The sequence below is a fragment of the Alosa alosa genome, chromosome 16, assembly GCF_017589495.1.
Source record: "Alosa alosa isolate M-15738 ecotype Scorff River chromosome 16, AALO_Geno_1.1, whole genome shotgun sequence".
Lineage (NCBI taxonomy): Eukaryota > Metazoa > Chordata > Actinopteri > Clupeiformes > Clupeidae > Alosa > Alosa alosa.
The window spans coordinates 31311257-31328739 of record NC_063204.1 but is presented as its reverse complement, the minus strand read 5'-3'; the positions used below and the strand labels follow the sequence as shown (position 1 = coordinate 31328739).

The window sequence follows — 17483 nt, the reverse complement described above, 5'->3', positions numbered from 1 at the left end:
AAAAGGTGTGCAATTCATACCCAAATTGACCATTAGCACCTAATGATCTGCTAGTCCTACAGCCCTAGAAAGTCAATAGGGTGAAAAAAAAACGTTTAGTCCCCGCTGAAACTGCTGCTCCTGGAGCAGATCAGCTGGCTGGATCACATTGGTTTTAAAATAATAAAAAATACAACAAAAAAAACTTCTTTGGTCACATCACAACACACTTAGCTATTTGCAGTCTAGTATTACAAAACATAGAATCGTGTGTGTGTGTGTGTTTAAAGGCAATTAATTAATTTTAAAAACAAACTAGTTTTTTGCACTTCGTGCTAAATCACCATCCATAATCCCTCCGTTCCTTTGGCTGGCGCTGTAAGCCGTACACGCCGGGTGTAGCTCACTATTCGGTGCGGGCCCTTTAAGCGACGCACGAGGATTCCTCAGCGGTTATGTCCCGCGTGGGTTTTGTAGAAAGAATCTAAGTGAAGAGCGACACTCAAATATCAACCGCCGTCGCTTCTGGATCTATGGCTAAACATATTTTTGAAGATCTATTTATGCATTGTCGTATATTGCTTGCTTGATTCTTACAAGGAGCGGGTGAGACACCCGTCCTCTCCACGTTGGCTTCGCCTGGACGTGTTGACAACAGTCACATAACTTGCTGTCTATTTTGCCGGCTTGAACTGGCCTATAGTTCTGAATAAAAGCATCATCTTTGACAGCTAACGTCGGTCTAGCTAATTAACGTTCAACCAGGGAAGATGACTGAGCATCTGGAACAGATCCTATCACAGCTCACGCAGCCTGACAATGCGATTATTCAGCAGGTAATCTTTTATTAAATATTTTACAGCATTTACCAGACATGTCTGCTTTTAAACAATTAAAATCACTGGCTGGTGTGATCGAGATATTTTATATCATGTGGGTGTCATACCCATGCCGGTCAGCTGTTGCCCTGGCTAACTTAGGATGGCTAACGTTGGTTAGCTATGGAGGTTAAGTCACGACGTTTGCATTAGTTCTATCTAGTCATGTTTGGGTTGACAGTGACTTCATTTGTATCATCATGGAAATATGCATTTGGTTTTAAACGCGATATTATTAACCACAGATGTAATTTTACCCCACCAGGCCACAGTACAGTTGAAACAGGCTTTCAAAGACCCTGCCATTATTCCAGCACTATGTGCAGTTATGACAGGTTCCCAGAACCCGCAGGTATGTCAAGCTACTGGTGGCTGTTTACTGATCTATTGATCGTAGTCATGTTAAGTTAGGAATGACCTATATGCTAAATGTTTGCACAAATAGGCTGACACCAGACATAATTTCACTGCATTTCTTACTTCCAGTAACTATATGCATGTGACAATAAACTTCCTTGTATCCTTGTTTGCCTTTTAGATCCGCCAGTCTGCAGCTGTTATGTTGAGGATGAGGGTTAAGAAGCACTGGAAGAAAATAAGTCCAGACCATAGAGAAAGGTCAGCACCCACACAAGCTTTTCCTGATGTCCTCATTTCCAAAAATGTTAAAACCCTGCCATTGTTTGAAGATGCAGTGTTGCTTAACCTTGAGTATTTTTTCATCCTTAGTTTAAAAGCAGTAGTCCTTCAAGCTTTCCAACAAGAGACAGAGTAAGTTTGTGTACTTAATATTCTTGAATGCAATTCATGTTATTAATTGTAGTTGACCTCCTTAACTATATTCAATGTTTGTACAGTCATAATCATTTGTCCTGAGCTACCTAAATGGCTAATACGACGTGTCTCCTCCGCAGACACACAGTGCGTCACTCCCTCTCTCAGCTCAGTGCTGTGATGGTCAAACACGAGACGCCAGACCGCTGGCCAGCTCTGCTGACTCTGCTCAACCAGTCTACTCACAGCACTAACCCTCAGGATAGACAGGTGTGGTCATTACACAGCCACGCTCTGTTGTTTGCTGCTGCACATGTTTTGCCACTTATTTATTTTTTCCACTTTTTTCCATTTTCCAGTTATTAAGAAAAGAGATGATGATTAGGTCTATGAATTCCATTTGTTTCTACTTTCTGTTATCTCCGCTACTCCTTATCCCTTAACCTTGATCTACATACAAAATACACCTAATTGGATATCTCTGTGGTCAGTGAGTTCTTAACAATTTTGGACATCATTGGCTCTTTCCCTCCTTAGGTGGGTCTTCTGCTGCTGAGCAAAGTGGTGGAGTCCAACCCAGAGCCCTTCAAGCCACACTACCGGCAACTCCTGCAGTTGTTTGGCACTGTGCTGCAGGACCTGAACAACCCCACTGCCCTTTACTACTGCATCCTCACCCTAACTGCCATCACAGCCTACACCGGCTCAGAGGAGATGGTAAGGGCTCCTCTGTTATGTATGTTGTAAAAGGCCCAGAAATGTGTTGCCATGTTTAAGCCACACTTCAAGCACTATAAACACCAGTTTATTTGTTTATCTTTAAAAGGAAATTGTAAGTTGCTTGTTTATCATTCAAATTAAATGGGCGGGTGTGGTTGAATTGAAGTCCACACCCTATTGTAAGTAGCATCTGATTTGATGACGTGTACATATTGCATGCCTGCATGATGAATTGATGATGGTCCACCTCTAGGTGTACTTGATACGTCACTTATTTGCATGTCTTATGCTCTCCAGAATCTGATGCGTTCCCTTGTCCCGAGACTGGTCACTGCCCTGAAGCACCTAATCAAAGCGGATGAGGTGAGGACAGTTCCAGCCATGTCTGGAAGAATCTGAGTGCTCTTTAGCAAACTGCTCTCACCAGGGCTGTGGTCTCTCTGCCATAGGGCCAGGCCAGTGAGGCCATGGAGGTGCTGGATGAGCTGATGGAGAGCGAGGTGTCCATTATCGTCCCTCACCTAGCAGAGATTGTGCGTTTCTGTCTAGAGGTAAGTGCAAAGCATTCTGATGTAGTTAACGTTTGCTGTGGAGCAAGGTTAGAGCTTGTCACTCCTGCGCACCAATAGTCCCGTTTCCATTGCCACACCTGGAACTTGATTTTTACGGGAATGGGAACATTTGTGCGTATTTCCTTTAGACGAATGGCTCGGTAATGTGACATTCCAGGAACTTCTATGGAGCCGACGGAGTACCTGCCTCGGGGGAAGGTACTTTTGTGCGGCCCTGAAAGAACTCAAGATGTAAATGAGGTGTGAACGAGGTGTGGAAGTGGAAGATGGCAAGCACATTTTTTAAAACCTAGCAAGGCAGACATCAGTTACAGCTAAACTGATTACAAGTTAGGCTGTTAACTTGTTGAGTTGAGGTAGCCAACACTGGATGAACAAATGTCCGCTAAAAATAGGCTTTTACTGATTAGAATTTCAATGGTATTCATTTAACTTTAAGCTGAAGACAGGCAAGCTACCCGTTGTCTGAATCATCCAAATCACTCACTGCATGTGTGAAAGAAACAGTAACATTGGACTTGGGCTACCCATCAATAAATCTGCACTGATAAGACAATAGTAGCGAGGTTTAATTGATGGAAGTGGCACTCCCGTCCCGTCTTACCTGCTGATCCAGCATATTTCTTCAACTTTAGCTTCGCCTCTGCTTGAAAAGTGTCTCATAACACGTAAGCTTTATCATATTGTAAGCTAGCCTATAGCCTAGATAATAACAGACACTAATACGTTCACTCTATGCTTAATAAATTATACGTGTGCTTATGCTGTGCTACATTCATTTAGTGTCTATCCTTCTCAAAAGTTTAGACAGTAGCCTAGATTTCATGTTGGTGGGTTGTTGAAGTGTGGACCATATAACTGCTCGATCAACCAAGTTAGCTAAAATGACATCTTGACTGAAAAAGCTGCATATGGGCATGTCCTGTAACAAACTTCCAGAGGCTGGCGAGTTTTCTGACCAGGGTCCTTCAATTCTAATGGAAACGCAAGGACTGAGGGGACCGAATGAGGGCATGTTCCTGGACAAGTTCCCGCCTCCTAGGTTTTACCCCGAACCCTCGCAATGGAAAGGGCCCTACTATCTATGACTGGATGTGTTTTGTGTTCCTTTAAGATCGGTGCGGATGCTTCACTGAGTGACTCTCTGCGGGTGAAAGCTCTTTCCTGCATCTCTGTCCTGATTAGACTGAAGAGCAAGGTAAGCTTGAATACATAAATACATACTCTTTTTTTTATGTATGTATGTATGTATGTATGTATGTATGTATGTATGTGTGTGTGTGTGTGTGTGTGTGTGTGTGTGTGTGTGTGTGTGTGTGTGTGTGTGTGTGTGTGTGTGTGTGTGTATATATACGCTACCAGTCAAAAGTTTGGAGACACTTAGAAATTTACATTCCACACCATTATAGACAAAATACCAGCTGAGATCATTTGCATTGTTTTTTTTACTCAGGGCAGCAGTTTTCAGATTACATAATTGCAAAATGGTTCTCCAATGTTTTCTCAGTTAGCCTTTTAAAATGATATCAGATTAGTAAACAGAATGTGCCTTTGAAATATTAGATGAATGGTTGCTGGTAATGGACAACAATGTAGATATTGCATTAAATATCAGCCATTTCTTTCTACAACAGTCGAGAACCCTTTTGTTTTGTGTGTGTGTGTGTATATGAAGTACAGTGATGTATGCTCTGAATTATGTTTTTTTTATTATTATTATTTTCCAGGCTGTGCTGAAGCAGAAGTTGCTGAATCCCATTCTCCAGACCGTGTTCCCTGTGTTGAGTGCAGCGCCACCTCCTGGTGAGGAGGACCCGGAGGACGAGGAGAATGGCGAAGATGATAATGACAACGATAATGAGAGTCCCAAGCACTTAGCTGCTCAGGTCAGATAGTAGTATGCTGCTTAGGTTATGTCACACACCCCTGTGTCAAACGTTTGTCATCATGAATGTCAGTAGCTTACCCCCCAAACCCCCTTCCTTGTGCAGGTCATTGACACCATGGCTCTCCATATGCCACCCGAAAAGCTTTTCCACCAGCTGGTTGGTATTCTTTTTGATGCCTATACTAACAATATATCTATATGGTACAAATTAATCAATTCTTCAGGACAATATGTATGTCTTCTAAGCATTGATATCCTGTTTTAGATGCCCCTTGCACAGGGTTGCTTGGCAAGTCAGAACCCCTACGAGCGGAAGGGAGGGCTCATGTGTCTGGCTGTACTGGCTGAGGGTTGTGCTGACCACATCCGCACAAAGTGAGTAACTCACTGAGTACCTGAGTATACAAAAGTTGTTCCCATCCAAGGTGTCCCTGAGTACCACACTCCTCTATCTGAAACCTTTTATCTGAAACCTTTTCACTTTACCTTTGGATAAAATGTTAATTACTCTGGTAGTGATGTATAGATGAAGGAGAGTAACCTGCTGAATGCTGTTGTGTGTGTGTGTGTGTGTGTGTGTGTGTACTAGGTTGCTGTCGTCCATGCTGCAGACTGTGTGTCAGAGTCTCTCAGACAGTAACCAGGTGGTGCGCAGTGCAGGGCTGTTTGCCCTGGGGCAGTTCTCTGAGCACCTACAGGTCGGCTTATACCTCCACTTTCATCTTCAATCAAAAACACCGTTTAGTATTAAAAGTACTAGAATGATCTTGAAGTGTAGTCAGTTGCATTTTTTGTGACAATGGAAAATGACAATAAATTACAACAAATGTCTGTTGTTACTAATATTCTTTACTCAAAATATTGCTTGCTTATCTACAAATTTCACATTGTATTAGTATATGTGTGTACCATAAGGTATAGTTAACTAGGGGGAAAGTGTTTGAAGAAGACGCAAATGATAATTTCCAAGTGTGGAATTTAAAATTGGAGCAGCAATCATAACTATTTAATAAATATTTAATTTTGTCTGTGGCAAAGTGTTTGTTCCTTGTGAATCTATATGTCCTTACATTTGATGCTCTTGAAAAGTAGTGGGAATCCATTAAACATGGGTGTCTCTTTTGTCTCCTCAGCCTGAGGTTAGTAAGTACCATGCAGAGCTCATGCCACTTCTGCTGGGCTACATGTCTGGTCTGAACCAGGCCAAGATCGGACACGTGACCAAGGCCTTCTACGCCCTGGAGAACTTTGTGGAGAACTTAGGTGAGAGTCTACCCCAACCAGACCTGCTTGTTCTGTTGTTTTTTCCCACAAGATGTGAAGATATGCCACCTGCCCCATTTACTCTATTGAACATTTTGTCTCATTTGTTGTTCCATTTTCTTTATCTGTGTTCTCTCTCTCTCTCTCTCTCTCTCTCTCTCTCTCTCTCTCTCTCTCTCTCTCTCTCTCTCTCTCTCTCTCTCTCTCTCTCTCTCTCTCTCTCTCTCTCTCTCTCTCTCCCTCTCTTTCTCTCTCTCCCTCCATCTGTGCAGGGGATGATATTCAGCCCTATCTCCCCACTCTGATGGAGACAATGCTATCTGCTTTGAGTAGCTCTGAAAGTCTGAAGATAAAGGAGTTGTCTGTCAGTGCCATTGGAGCTATCGGTAATGAACCTGCATTCTCTGGTCCTGTAGCTTTTGGATTGACGTCTCATTTGCGGCGCAGCTTGTCTAAGCCCATCCCTTCTGCCTCTTTCAGCCAATGCAGCCAAAGAGCAGCTGGTGCCTTACTTCTCGCCTGTGATTGAGAGCCTGAAGGGCTTCCTGACTGACACCCGTGATGAGATGAGGGCCCTACAGACCCAAGCCCTGGGTAGGCGCCATTACTCATGCTCCATCTCACCTCCGCTTTTCATCACAGAGCTATTTATTGCACTAGAGTGGATACAGATACACACTGCATGCTGCTTTAGCCTATTTGGTTATCAGAGTTTGTTATATAATGATGATGCGCCGTTCAGAAGCGTGGGGCGATGGCCTCTGTCGCCCCCGACCGATCGAAAGAGAATCGGAGTGGCGGAGACCGGCACCGTGAGCCAACCAGTGCGGCAACGCAGAGTTTGTGTATTTATAGCAGTCTGTCTTTTTGTAATGGTATTTTCAGAAATATGTGTTGTTATCTGAACTGAGACGGCCCTTATACAGCTTTGTATAAAAACATACCAGGTTTATGATCTGTGGTCAACTTCATTAGACTCTTGGTCATCTTTGGGGCATGCTAGCCTATTTTTAATGACATTCACCTAGATTCTACACTAAAATGACTTATGTGACTAGATTGTAAGTGGCAATACCTCCGTTGCTATTAGAGAGAAACTCTTAAATGCCTCTGTCAAGTCTACAAGTCTTCTCAGTTAGCCAGGCACTAAACCATCTAAAGTAGGTTATTAGACAGAGTGATTGAAAAGGTCACACTGTCCTTTCAAGAGCCCTTTCTGACTTGTATTTTCTGGCTTAGATTACCTTAGAGCTTGAAACACAAGTACAATACTTCACATAATTCCCTTGAATCCAGTGGATTTGAGCTCTGTAGTAGCTGTGCTGTGTGCCCCCCTCCCTGCAGACACTCTGTCGGTGCTAGCCCGGACCATCGGCAAGGATGTGTTCAGCCCCCTGGCTGCTGAATGTGTGCAGCTGGGCCTGAACCTCACTGATGCCGTGGACGATCCTGACCTGCGCCGCTGCACGTAAGGACCAGAGCTGTGTGTGTGTGTGTGTGTGTGTGTCCCCGTCCACATGGGTCTCCGATAATTGGTGGGATATTTCTTTTGCCCTTTCTCCCTGTTTCTATAATATGTTTTTCTTATCTTCATTTGCCTCTCTCTCTCTCTCTCTCTCTCCATCCCTCCCTCCCTCTGCAGGTACAGCTTGTTCTCTGCTGTGTCCACGGTCAGCGCTGACTGTCTGGTTCCTCATCTGCCCGCCATCTCCACAGTGATGCTGCTGTCACTCAAGTCCACTGAGGGGGTCAAGGTCAGTGCCGCTGTGAAGGGAGTTTGCGCCTCTTCACTCCTCAGTACCCTAGTGCTGTCCTCATGCTGATTCCTGTTCTCTGTGCTTTGGTAGGCCCATCTGGAGGAGGATAAGCAGTTTGTCCTTCTAGACGATGACGATGAGGAAGAAGAGAGTGGGGCGGGTGATACCATTTTGGATGACGATGGAGATAATGATTTAGCTGTACAGGACGTAGCTGGGTAAGGGGCCTCCATCCAGACCCTCTGTCTTTCTCCCTCTCTTGCACGCAACTCAAGTCATTCACTCTCTAAATCTCTCTCTCTCGCTCTCTCTCTTTTCTCACTATTAGATTTTGCGTTGCTTAACTTTAGTCAGCATATGCATTTCTCTCCAGGTTCACTGTGGAAAACGCTTACATTGACGAGAAAGAGGACGCCTGTGACGCCCTGGGAGAGATTGCCTTCAACACAGGGTGAGGAACACACACACACATACGCACACACACACCTGCCACTTCATTTGAGTTCACAATTCATAATGTTTCAATTCAATGTTTTACATTTTTCAAGTTATACATAATCGTTCAACCATGCTTGAAACGTGCAACATACAGAGATGCCTAAACGCTGTTAACCCAGAGATGCGTGATTCCTGACGTACTGCTTGTTTCCCTGTGCCTTTCAGTGTTGCCTTCCAACCCTTCCTGGAGTCCAGCTTCCAGCAGGTCTATGAGCTGCGCGATGTAAGTCATTCACAGATAGGGCTCGCAATCGTAATCGCAATTATCGAATCACAAAAGCTACAAGTAATTGTGCAGTTTGTTTTGTCACATTTCTAACTTTGAACCTTCTGACCTTGACCTTGACAGTGCTGTGCTTTTTGTGCACCAGGCGTGCTCACCAATCAGGGGTGGCACAAATTAAAGAGACATTTGGAATATTAAATTGAATCAATTAATTGACATTCAAAAATCAAATCGCAATCGCAATATCTGTCAGAAAAATTGCAATTAGATATTGTCCCCAAATCGTGCAGCCCTACTCTCAGATGCGCGTGTCTCCTTTAGGCTCTTGAAGGTGTGTGTGTGTGTGTGTGTGTGTGTGTGTGTGTGTGTGTGCGTGCTAACGGAACATCCCTGTGTTCTAGTTCCCCCATGAGGACGTGCGTCGGGCAGCATTCGGAGCCATGGGTCAGTTCTGCCGGGCTCAGCATAAAGTGTGGCAGGCCAGCCCAACCGAGGAAAATCACCAGGGTAATGTCCACACACAGACAGACACACACTTAACCTTCTAACACTTTTCCGGTCAAAAATGACCGATTTACACATTCCCTGTACCATAAATATGGCATTTTTAATCAGATTGCCTCAAGATCTTATAATATCCTTCACAAAAGGCTTTTGAACACAGAATTTATTTTGACTACTTTCTTTGAATTTTGAGTGATTTATTCAACGTAGAAATACTTTTTTTGTTTACGGTCAAAAATGACCGGGATGATGAATGGGAAAGAATATAATTTTCATTCAGGAGGTAAGACACTCCTTACACACACTCCTACAACTTACCACCAATGTTCCCACACAAAAGCATGCATGCACACACACCCACACACACACAAACAGAAACACATACAGTACACACACATGTACACCCACTCACAGACACACACACACACACTCAGTACATGTTGTCAGTTCATATTGTCATGTTGCCACTTGTACGTGTGAACCACCAATGTTCGCACACATAGGCATTCACACACATACAGTACAGAAACACACCCATCCACAGACACACACACAGATGTACACACACACACACACACAGTTCATGTTGTCATGTTGCTACTTGTGCATGTGACACACACACACACACACATTTACACCCACCCTCTCTCTCTCTCTCACTCACTCACTCACTCACTCACTCACTCACTCACCTCACACACACACACACACACACACACACACACACACACACACACACACACACACACACACACACACACACACACACACACACACACACACACACACACACACACACACACACACACAGACAGACAGACAGAGAGTTCATGTTGTCAGTTCATGTTGTCATGTTGCCACTGTGCATGTGAACCACAGTGTCCGCACACATTCACACACATACAGAAACACACCCACCCACACACACAAACACACATAATGTAGATGTTAATGTTCTAATAAGGGTCTGTTTACAATAATGTTCTATTAAATAATACTTTTTGTCATGGTATTGTTAAAACTGTCCGGTCAAATTTGACCGCGAACAGTAAATTAAGGGGGGTAGCAACAAACAGTGTTTAAAGGTTAATCAGTCGTACTCACACAGCTGCATGCTAGCAAGTATACAATTGCACATGGTCACATTCAGAGAGCTCAGAATCCAATATAGACATTAACCTATAGAGACACAGATGCTTGCAAATTCCTCCCTCCTAAGATTTCTTTTGTTATCTCTCTCCTTTGTACACCCTCCCCCTCCCCTAATCCCCCTCTCCTCCTCCTCTTTAATATTCTCTCTCATCACCCTTTCCCTCCACACCTCCCTCTTTCATCTTCTCTGGCCCTCGTTCTTGGGAAGGAGCCGCTCTCTTAAGAAACTAGTGCAGTAAGCATTTTCATAGAGAAGATCACAGCACCCTTTGAACACTGACACCAGCAGCGGAAGCAAAGATGTTCAGCCAAACTACTTTTTTTACAAAGTACAAAGCTGTATATTGAGGTGCCCCATATCATAGTCATGCAGTGTAGACTTTTACATGAGTCATTTTCTAACAGGGTCAGACTAGTATTGACTTCAGTAGTCCTGTATCTGTGTCCTGAGGTGTAGTATTTTTAGCTGGCCTTCTGTGACCAGGCCTGACTTTCCATTCTTGTTTCCAGTTGTTGTTTTGTGTGTAAAATCACAGGTGGGTATTTGGCTTCACTGGTCTGCATTAAGTGACTGCGTCTGAGCTGCAACAACACTACGCCACTCTACTCTTCTGTTTTCTATTGGTGTCAGACCAAGCATATTTACCATGTTTATCAACAAAGTTCCTTTCCACTAAAGTGTGTCTGCTCTATGAACTAAAGAGCTGGTGTGGATGTGTGTAACTTTTTTCTGTTCCAGAATTGTGTGTTCAGTAGATACCAAGACCTAGCAACGCATAGTGTGTGTATGATGCACATCATGTATTTATTGTAATACTACACAGTAACAAGTAACTTGGTGCACCGTACGGCAAGAGTGGTGTAGAATTACAGCAGGGTGACCTGTCTTTGAATTCCTTAATGCCTAATGATTCAGGATTAGTCGGATCTGACAAAATTTTGAATAGGGCCGAATTCCTATTTGTTTGATCAGACTCACAATGCCGATTAGAAGATGTAACAATCCGCTTTAGCTCTGGTCAGATCCAGTTGGATTTCTGGCATGTCAGATTTTTTTTTCAGCTGTCTCGCCGTGTGAGCAGTTGAACGTAGTATGAGTTACCATGTCGTCTGGGCCGAAAAATATTGCACATTATCTGACCACATCAGCTGAGGCTCACCCTCAGCCTCAGACCTTTTGTTTTGGATTGATACAGTCTCTGTGTGTCTCTCTTTCTCCCTTCCGAACAGGCCTATGACCCTTGACCCCTAATCTGAACAATAGTGTCTCTACGAGCCTCTTCTGTATGTTCCTTGTTCATGTTTTTCCCCCTCGTCTGTCCCTGTAGCGCTGCACAAGCTGCTGGGCGTGGTGCTGCCGTGCTTCCTGGAGGCTGTGCGGGCGGAGCGCGAGCGGCAGGTGGTGATGGGGGTGCTGGAGGCCCTTAACGGCGTGGTCAAGTCCTGCCAGGGGGAGGCGCTGCAGGTGCCGGGCAGACTGGCCGAGATCAGCCACGCCATCAGGGACGTGCTCAAGAAGAAGGTGAGGGCTGCTGCTGCTGTGTCAGTGTTGGGGTAGTGGAGGATAGAGCCCGACCAATTGGGGAATAAAGATCAATACTGACTTTGATATTTGAAGATTTGAAAAAACCTATAAACGATAAATCAGCCAATATTCATTTTTAACACAAGGTTAAAAATGTGTTCTAATATGTAGCATATTGAAAAGCTCTAATCAAGGTGTGATATTTTGTTTAAATAGGCCTAACTATCGGGTATCCTAATGAAAGGCTCTTTTAGACCAGTTGACAGTCATAATTTGTGTTTAAAAGGGGAAGTGGCGTGTTCTATAAAGTAGCAGAAATAGGGTGACCACCAACCACACTACGAAAAGTGCTTATCTAACAAAATCTATCCAAGTGTTATTAATCCTGTACCAAGATCAAAAACTCGATTTGGTGTTTTTAGTAGAAAGGCACAACGATGGATTAGTTGGGCTCTAGTGGAGGACATAAAGTAGAACCACTCAGACAAAGTGCATAGCAGTGACCGTATTTGTGTCGGAAAGTTGACCTCGTCTAAATGTATGTCTGAAAGTTGACCTCTGCTTCACCTTCACCAAACTAATTAGACCTCAGTAGAATAAATTACCTTGATGGTTTTCATGGTCATGATTTATTTTTACTGTAGCAATTGCTGTATACCGTATCTATGTATCTATGTTTTGCCATCTCTCTCTTTTACCCATCTCACCCTCTCTTTTACCCCATCTCACTCTCTCTTCCCTTTTACCCCATCTCACTCTCTCTTCCCTTTTACCCCATCTCACCCTCTCTTTTACCCCATCTCACTCTCTCTTCTCTTTTACCCCATCTCACTCTCTCTTTTACCCCATCTCACTCTCTCTTTTACCCCATCTCACTCTCTCTTCCCTTTTACCCCATCTCACTCTCTCTTTTACCCCATCTCACTCTCTCTTTTACCCCATCTCACTCTCTCTTCCCTTTTACCCCATCTCACTCTCTCTTTTACCCCATCTCACTCTCTCTTCCCTTTTACCCCATCTCACTCTCTCTTTTACCCCATCTCACTCTCTCTTTTACCCCATCTCCCTCTCTCTTCCTCCCTATCCCGGTCCTCCAACAGACGGTGTGCCAGGATGGGGGTGGTGACGGTGACGATGATGACGAACAGCAGGTGATTATTTTCGGAGTCCCTGTAGACTTAAGTCATTAGTGTCATTAGTCTGTGTTTACACAGTTCAGGCAGTTAATGGGAAAATGACTGCATGATGTGGCAGCCAGGATTTGACCCGTTCTGTCTTATGAAGAGCTCTGTCTGTCATGACTCACTGTCGCACCACACTGACGAGCTTTAATCATGGGTAGAGAGGGAGGAAAAGTCCCTTCAGTGGGGTATTAATATGCTGTTGGATGCTTTGGACTGTTTTCCTTCTTTACAGCATGTACTCTGTCATTAGAAAACAAGACTTTAGCAGTGTTTCCCACAGAATTGGATTTTGTTTGTGGTGGTAGCTGACTTGGGCAGCACGTACACGTATCTTTGATGTCAATACATTGTAGGTGTGTAGGCCTAATTGAGTTCCTGTCACTTTAAGACGTTTGTGAAGGAGGAAGGCTTGCAGTTTTAACACAGTTAAAGGCTACTGATATGTGTGGATTCAATTCATAATGTTTTCTATGTAGTTAGTTTAAATAAAGGCTCGTACTTCTTTTCCTTGGGACAAGCACTTTTGAGTTTTGGAACACACTTTTCCATTTACATTGGGATTTTGCAAACATTCAGTGTCCGTCAATAAAATGAATAGAGCCCGCAAGGAGTAGCCTAATCAAAATTGACAAGCAGCTGTAACTAAGCATGCTAAGCTCGACATCCAAACAGTATTCTAACATTAGCTTAGAGATACAGCTTGATTGCATAACTTAGTTTAGTGTCCCCTATTTACTAAATTATGTTGTGATGAGACCGTAGCAGTTTTTAACGAATTTGTGCAGCATGGTCACAATGCTAAGCGGATTAAATAGCAATTTAGCCCGTTGTCTTTTTATGCAATGAATGTGCCAACAACAATCCTTCAACAATTGTTAATGTTTTGTTAAATGTACATGCAGAGGAAGGGTGTGGTAAATTTCATGACGAATGTATGGCCAGGCAGCCACCAAGGGATGATGTCATGCATATGCCCATACATGAAACAGGCCTGCTGTATGTAATCTAGATTCTAGACATTATTTTTATGGACAATACGGTAAACTAATCCACCAATATGAATAATTGAGTAAACACTGATTGGCTAAAAAGGTGTCTGCCATTTGCATCTTCAAAGTCAAAGTCAAAGTCAGCTTTATTGTCAATTTCTTCACATGTTCCAGACATACAAAGAGATCGAAATTACGTTTCTCACTATCCCACGGTGAAGACAAGACATATTTTACCAATTTAGGTCCACAGACAAACATAACATTCAAGTAAACAAAAAAGTAAGTAAATAAGTAAATAAGAGGGCACATATAATAATGAAAAAATAAGAGCAGCAAAATTTGGTTGAAATTGTGCATAGACAGTCAATAAAATACTAGTGCAAAGTCAGGCCAATAAAAGGCTTGGGTAGTTCTGTTTGACCTAAGTAAGAAAGAAAGTGGCATAGTGGTGCAAGAGTAGGAATGGCAAATTCCTAGAGTAGGAATGGCAAATATATTCCCAGAGCCCATGTTTTGTATGCTAACCATGTGTATTATCTGTGGAAATGCTAGGCTGTTAGCATTACCTTGACTGCTCCCTATCTGTGTCCCCCAGGCAGAGTATGACGCTATGCTGCAGGAGTTTGCAGGAGAGGGCATCCCTCTGCTGGCATCGGCTGTGCCCGCTGATACCTTCTTGCCCTACCTGAACGAGCTGCTACCCCTCATCATCAACAAGGCGGTGAGTGGCAACTCCCTCACTTCAGTTTCATTGTTAGGATAGCTGTATTTCTATTGACTTAAATTTCAGTACACTGGATCAGCGCTGACACCAACTGTGTGGCCTCTGGTGAGTTGTTGATGACTAGATGACTAGTTTTGGCTGACCCCCACAGAAGTCCTCGTGTACAGTGGCCGATCGCTCCTTCTCTGTGGGGACCCTTGGGGAGACTCTGCACGCACTCACTAAGGTGCAGGGTGGCGCAGGCGTGGCCGGACGGCTGTCCAATCGGCTGCTGCCCGTGCTGGTGAGCGGAGTGAAGGACAGTGACCCGGAGGTGCGGAACAACAGCGTGTACGGACTGGGAGTCCTGGCCCAGGCTGCTGGACCCATTGTCGTCTCGTATCCTCTTTGTGTGTGTGTGTGTTTTCATGTACAATCTCTTCACGAGGTGCCTTTACACACCCACCCATATCCATGTCCATACAGTATTTACATTGTAATGTCAGTCTGTTTTTACTTCAGCACATGTATTGTTTCTTCAGTGGATATTGAAGCTGGACAGGTGTGCAGTGATTGTGTGAGGATTTTGTTGTAAATGTACAGATTACGTAGTATTCCTTTACCCAACCATCAGAGATTACCCCATGATGCTCTCGCTCTTCTCTAACCTGCTGGCCAAGGAGTTGGACCGTAGGGTCATTGACAACCTGTGTGCTGCCCTGTGCAGGATGATAATGACCAACTTTGAGTGCATGCCAGTGGACCAGGTACTGCCTGGCAGTTCTCACATAAAGGAAATTATTTATAGAAGAGGATACATACGGGTCATTCCATGTCAAATCTAGCTACCCCACATACCATTTTAATCCTATGAAAATGACCGAAAAACACAACCTTCCCTTGTTTAATCCTTAAAAATCTTCAAGCCCATTATATGTGGAGAGCTCAAATATTGGCAGAACTTTTGAAAAGTTTAGCATATACTGTAAAGAAAAAAATAATTATTGACACAAAATGCGCACTTTTTGCACTTTTTCCAAATCTAGGGCCTTGAAGGAAATCAGTGTACAAACTTGTAATGGTTCAGTCATATTGAGAACATGTTTGTCTTCCACCCTACAAAGTTTGGGCTGCCAATAGATAATACTTTTCATTGTATTAATGCCAAAACATTGCTTCCCAGATAATGTGATTTTCAGGCTGTACAACTGAAGTCATTTCAAGGGCTGAAAATAATATGAGGACAGGATTTGAACAGAAATATTTTACAGGCCTTGGTTTTAGGACCCATTCTTGATATAGACAGGGTCTGAGAGTCTCTGAGAATCTGAGAATGCAGCTCTCTGAGAGTGCAGCAACAACCTTATCTGATTTGACACGGAATGACCCATCCCCCCTTCTCTGCTCTGTGCGGGCAATAATCAAGTCTGACACTGTTAGCCTAGCTTAGCACTTACACAATGCACAGGAAGCGGGTTACACCAGTTAGTCTATAGCTAGCATAAAGTGAATTACAGTATTGTACTATTTCTCTGTCAGTTAACTTATCCTCTTACAAAATTAATAATAAAAAAAACACACACACAATGGATGATCAGTCTGTGATGTGCCTTTGGGCCGAGTTTTGCAAATTCTGCCTTTGCCTTATTGCTTCACCACTTTCCCTTTGCCTGCCTCTCAGGTTGTTCCTGCCCTCATAGCACAACTTCCTCTGAAGGAGGACCTGGAGGAGAACCAGACTGTCTACCAGTGCCTGGCCTTCCTCTATTCCAAAAACCCTTCACTGGTACGCTGCACGGCCGCTCTCCCAGTGGACACGTCAAGTGTCATTAGAACAATAGCTCTAGAAGTAACAAGTGGCATCATTTTAGTCTGTCATCTCCCATGCTCACTGCACTATTGAAATGTGTAATGGAATGATGTTTGCTAATAGGTCGTAAGCCAACTGAAGCCCATCATAGCTGCTTCCAACCATGTCTTGGGAACAAAGGAAATTGATGAAGGTAAGTGAGGTTTGGAGACCACCATGGCCATTCTGTGAATGCATGTGGTTGTGGTTATTGTCGTTGTGTTTTGTCTTTTTGAAATATCTGCCATGTCTTTATAGAAACCCAGAATACCTTGCTTCTGCTGCTCAGAGACGTTGCCCAGCGTCACTCCCAGGAGTTCCAGGGTGCAGTGATGTCACTTCCTGCAGAGCAGCGGACCAAGATGACTGCAGTTGTCACACAGTCGTAGCACCTCCCACAAGGCCTTACATTCACTTGAAAACTAGCCAAATTTGTCATAGATTTTTTACTATACCACAGATAGTAAAATACATAAATATCAGAAGCCAAATATATGCACATTTCAGCACTTAAAACGCTTAACAATTAAAACTGTTACTCCAGAAAAGGGAGAATTTTCTTTTAATTTATAGTTTAACTGGTCAGATGTTCAGTGTTACTATTTTACTTTTATGTTTAATTTATGTTCTTAGTTACCAGTTTTGTTTTGTGGTTATTATTTTTTATTATTATTATTATTATTATTTTTCTCTTTTTTTTTTTTTGATTTTCTGACCTCGAGGCTTTTTATCAATTTGCTTCCAGTCCCACTCCACAATCCCACAGTATTCTGGCTTGACTAGTGTATGTGTGAAACTATGAATTTTTCATTCTATAAATGCTTTTCAGAGATTTGCTGCCTTTGCATACTTTTTCCTAGAGGTAGACCTATTTATCAAGTCGAATATTGCCATTTTTAAAATAATCAGCATCAGCTGCTATTCCGAGTATATTGAGCCGATTAACAGGCAGGTGCATCTGCGGGTAGCCCAGTGTTGTTCCTGTGGAACACGTGTGATGCCTGCTACTCCTTGTGTCC

At 43.4% G+C, this 17483-nt stretch overlaps 1 protein-coding gene across 1 annotated transcript; it reads left to right on the top strand.

The window, feature by feature from the left end:
* Positions 1–447: 447 nt before the first annotated feature.
* ipo4 (importin 4) lies at positions 448–17296 on the top strand. Its single transcript, XM_048266085.1, has 30 exons — positions 448–815; positions 1123–1209; positions 1396–1475; positions 1587–1628; positions 1772–1901; positions 2169–2348; positions 2649–2714; positions 2801–2902; positions 4038–4121; positions 4651–4809; positions 4915–4968; positions 5077–5186; positions 5401–5509; positions 5945–6074; positions 6347–6460; positions 6555–6668; positions 7419–7542; positions 7717–7828; positions 7922–8049; positions 8205–8282; positions 8495–8552; positions 8957–9062; positions 11540–11733; positions 12837–12887; positions 14508–14633; positions 14788–15014; positions 15250–15382; positions 16297–16401; positions 16549–16618; positions 16723–17296. Exons 1-30 carry the CDS (start codon positions 750–752, stop codon positions 16851–16853), a joined length of 3270 nt encoding a protein of 1089 aa, XP_048122042.1. The 5' UTR covers positions 448–749; the 3' UTR covers positions 16854–17296.
* The last annotated feature ends 187 nt before the right edge of the window (positions 17297–17483 follow it).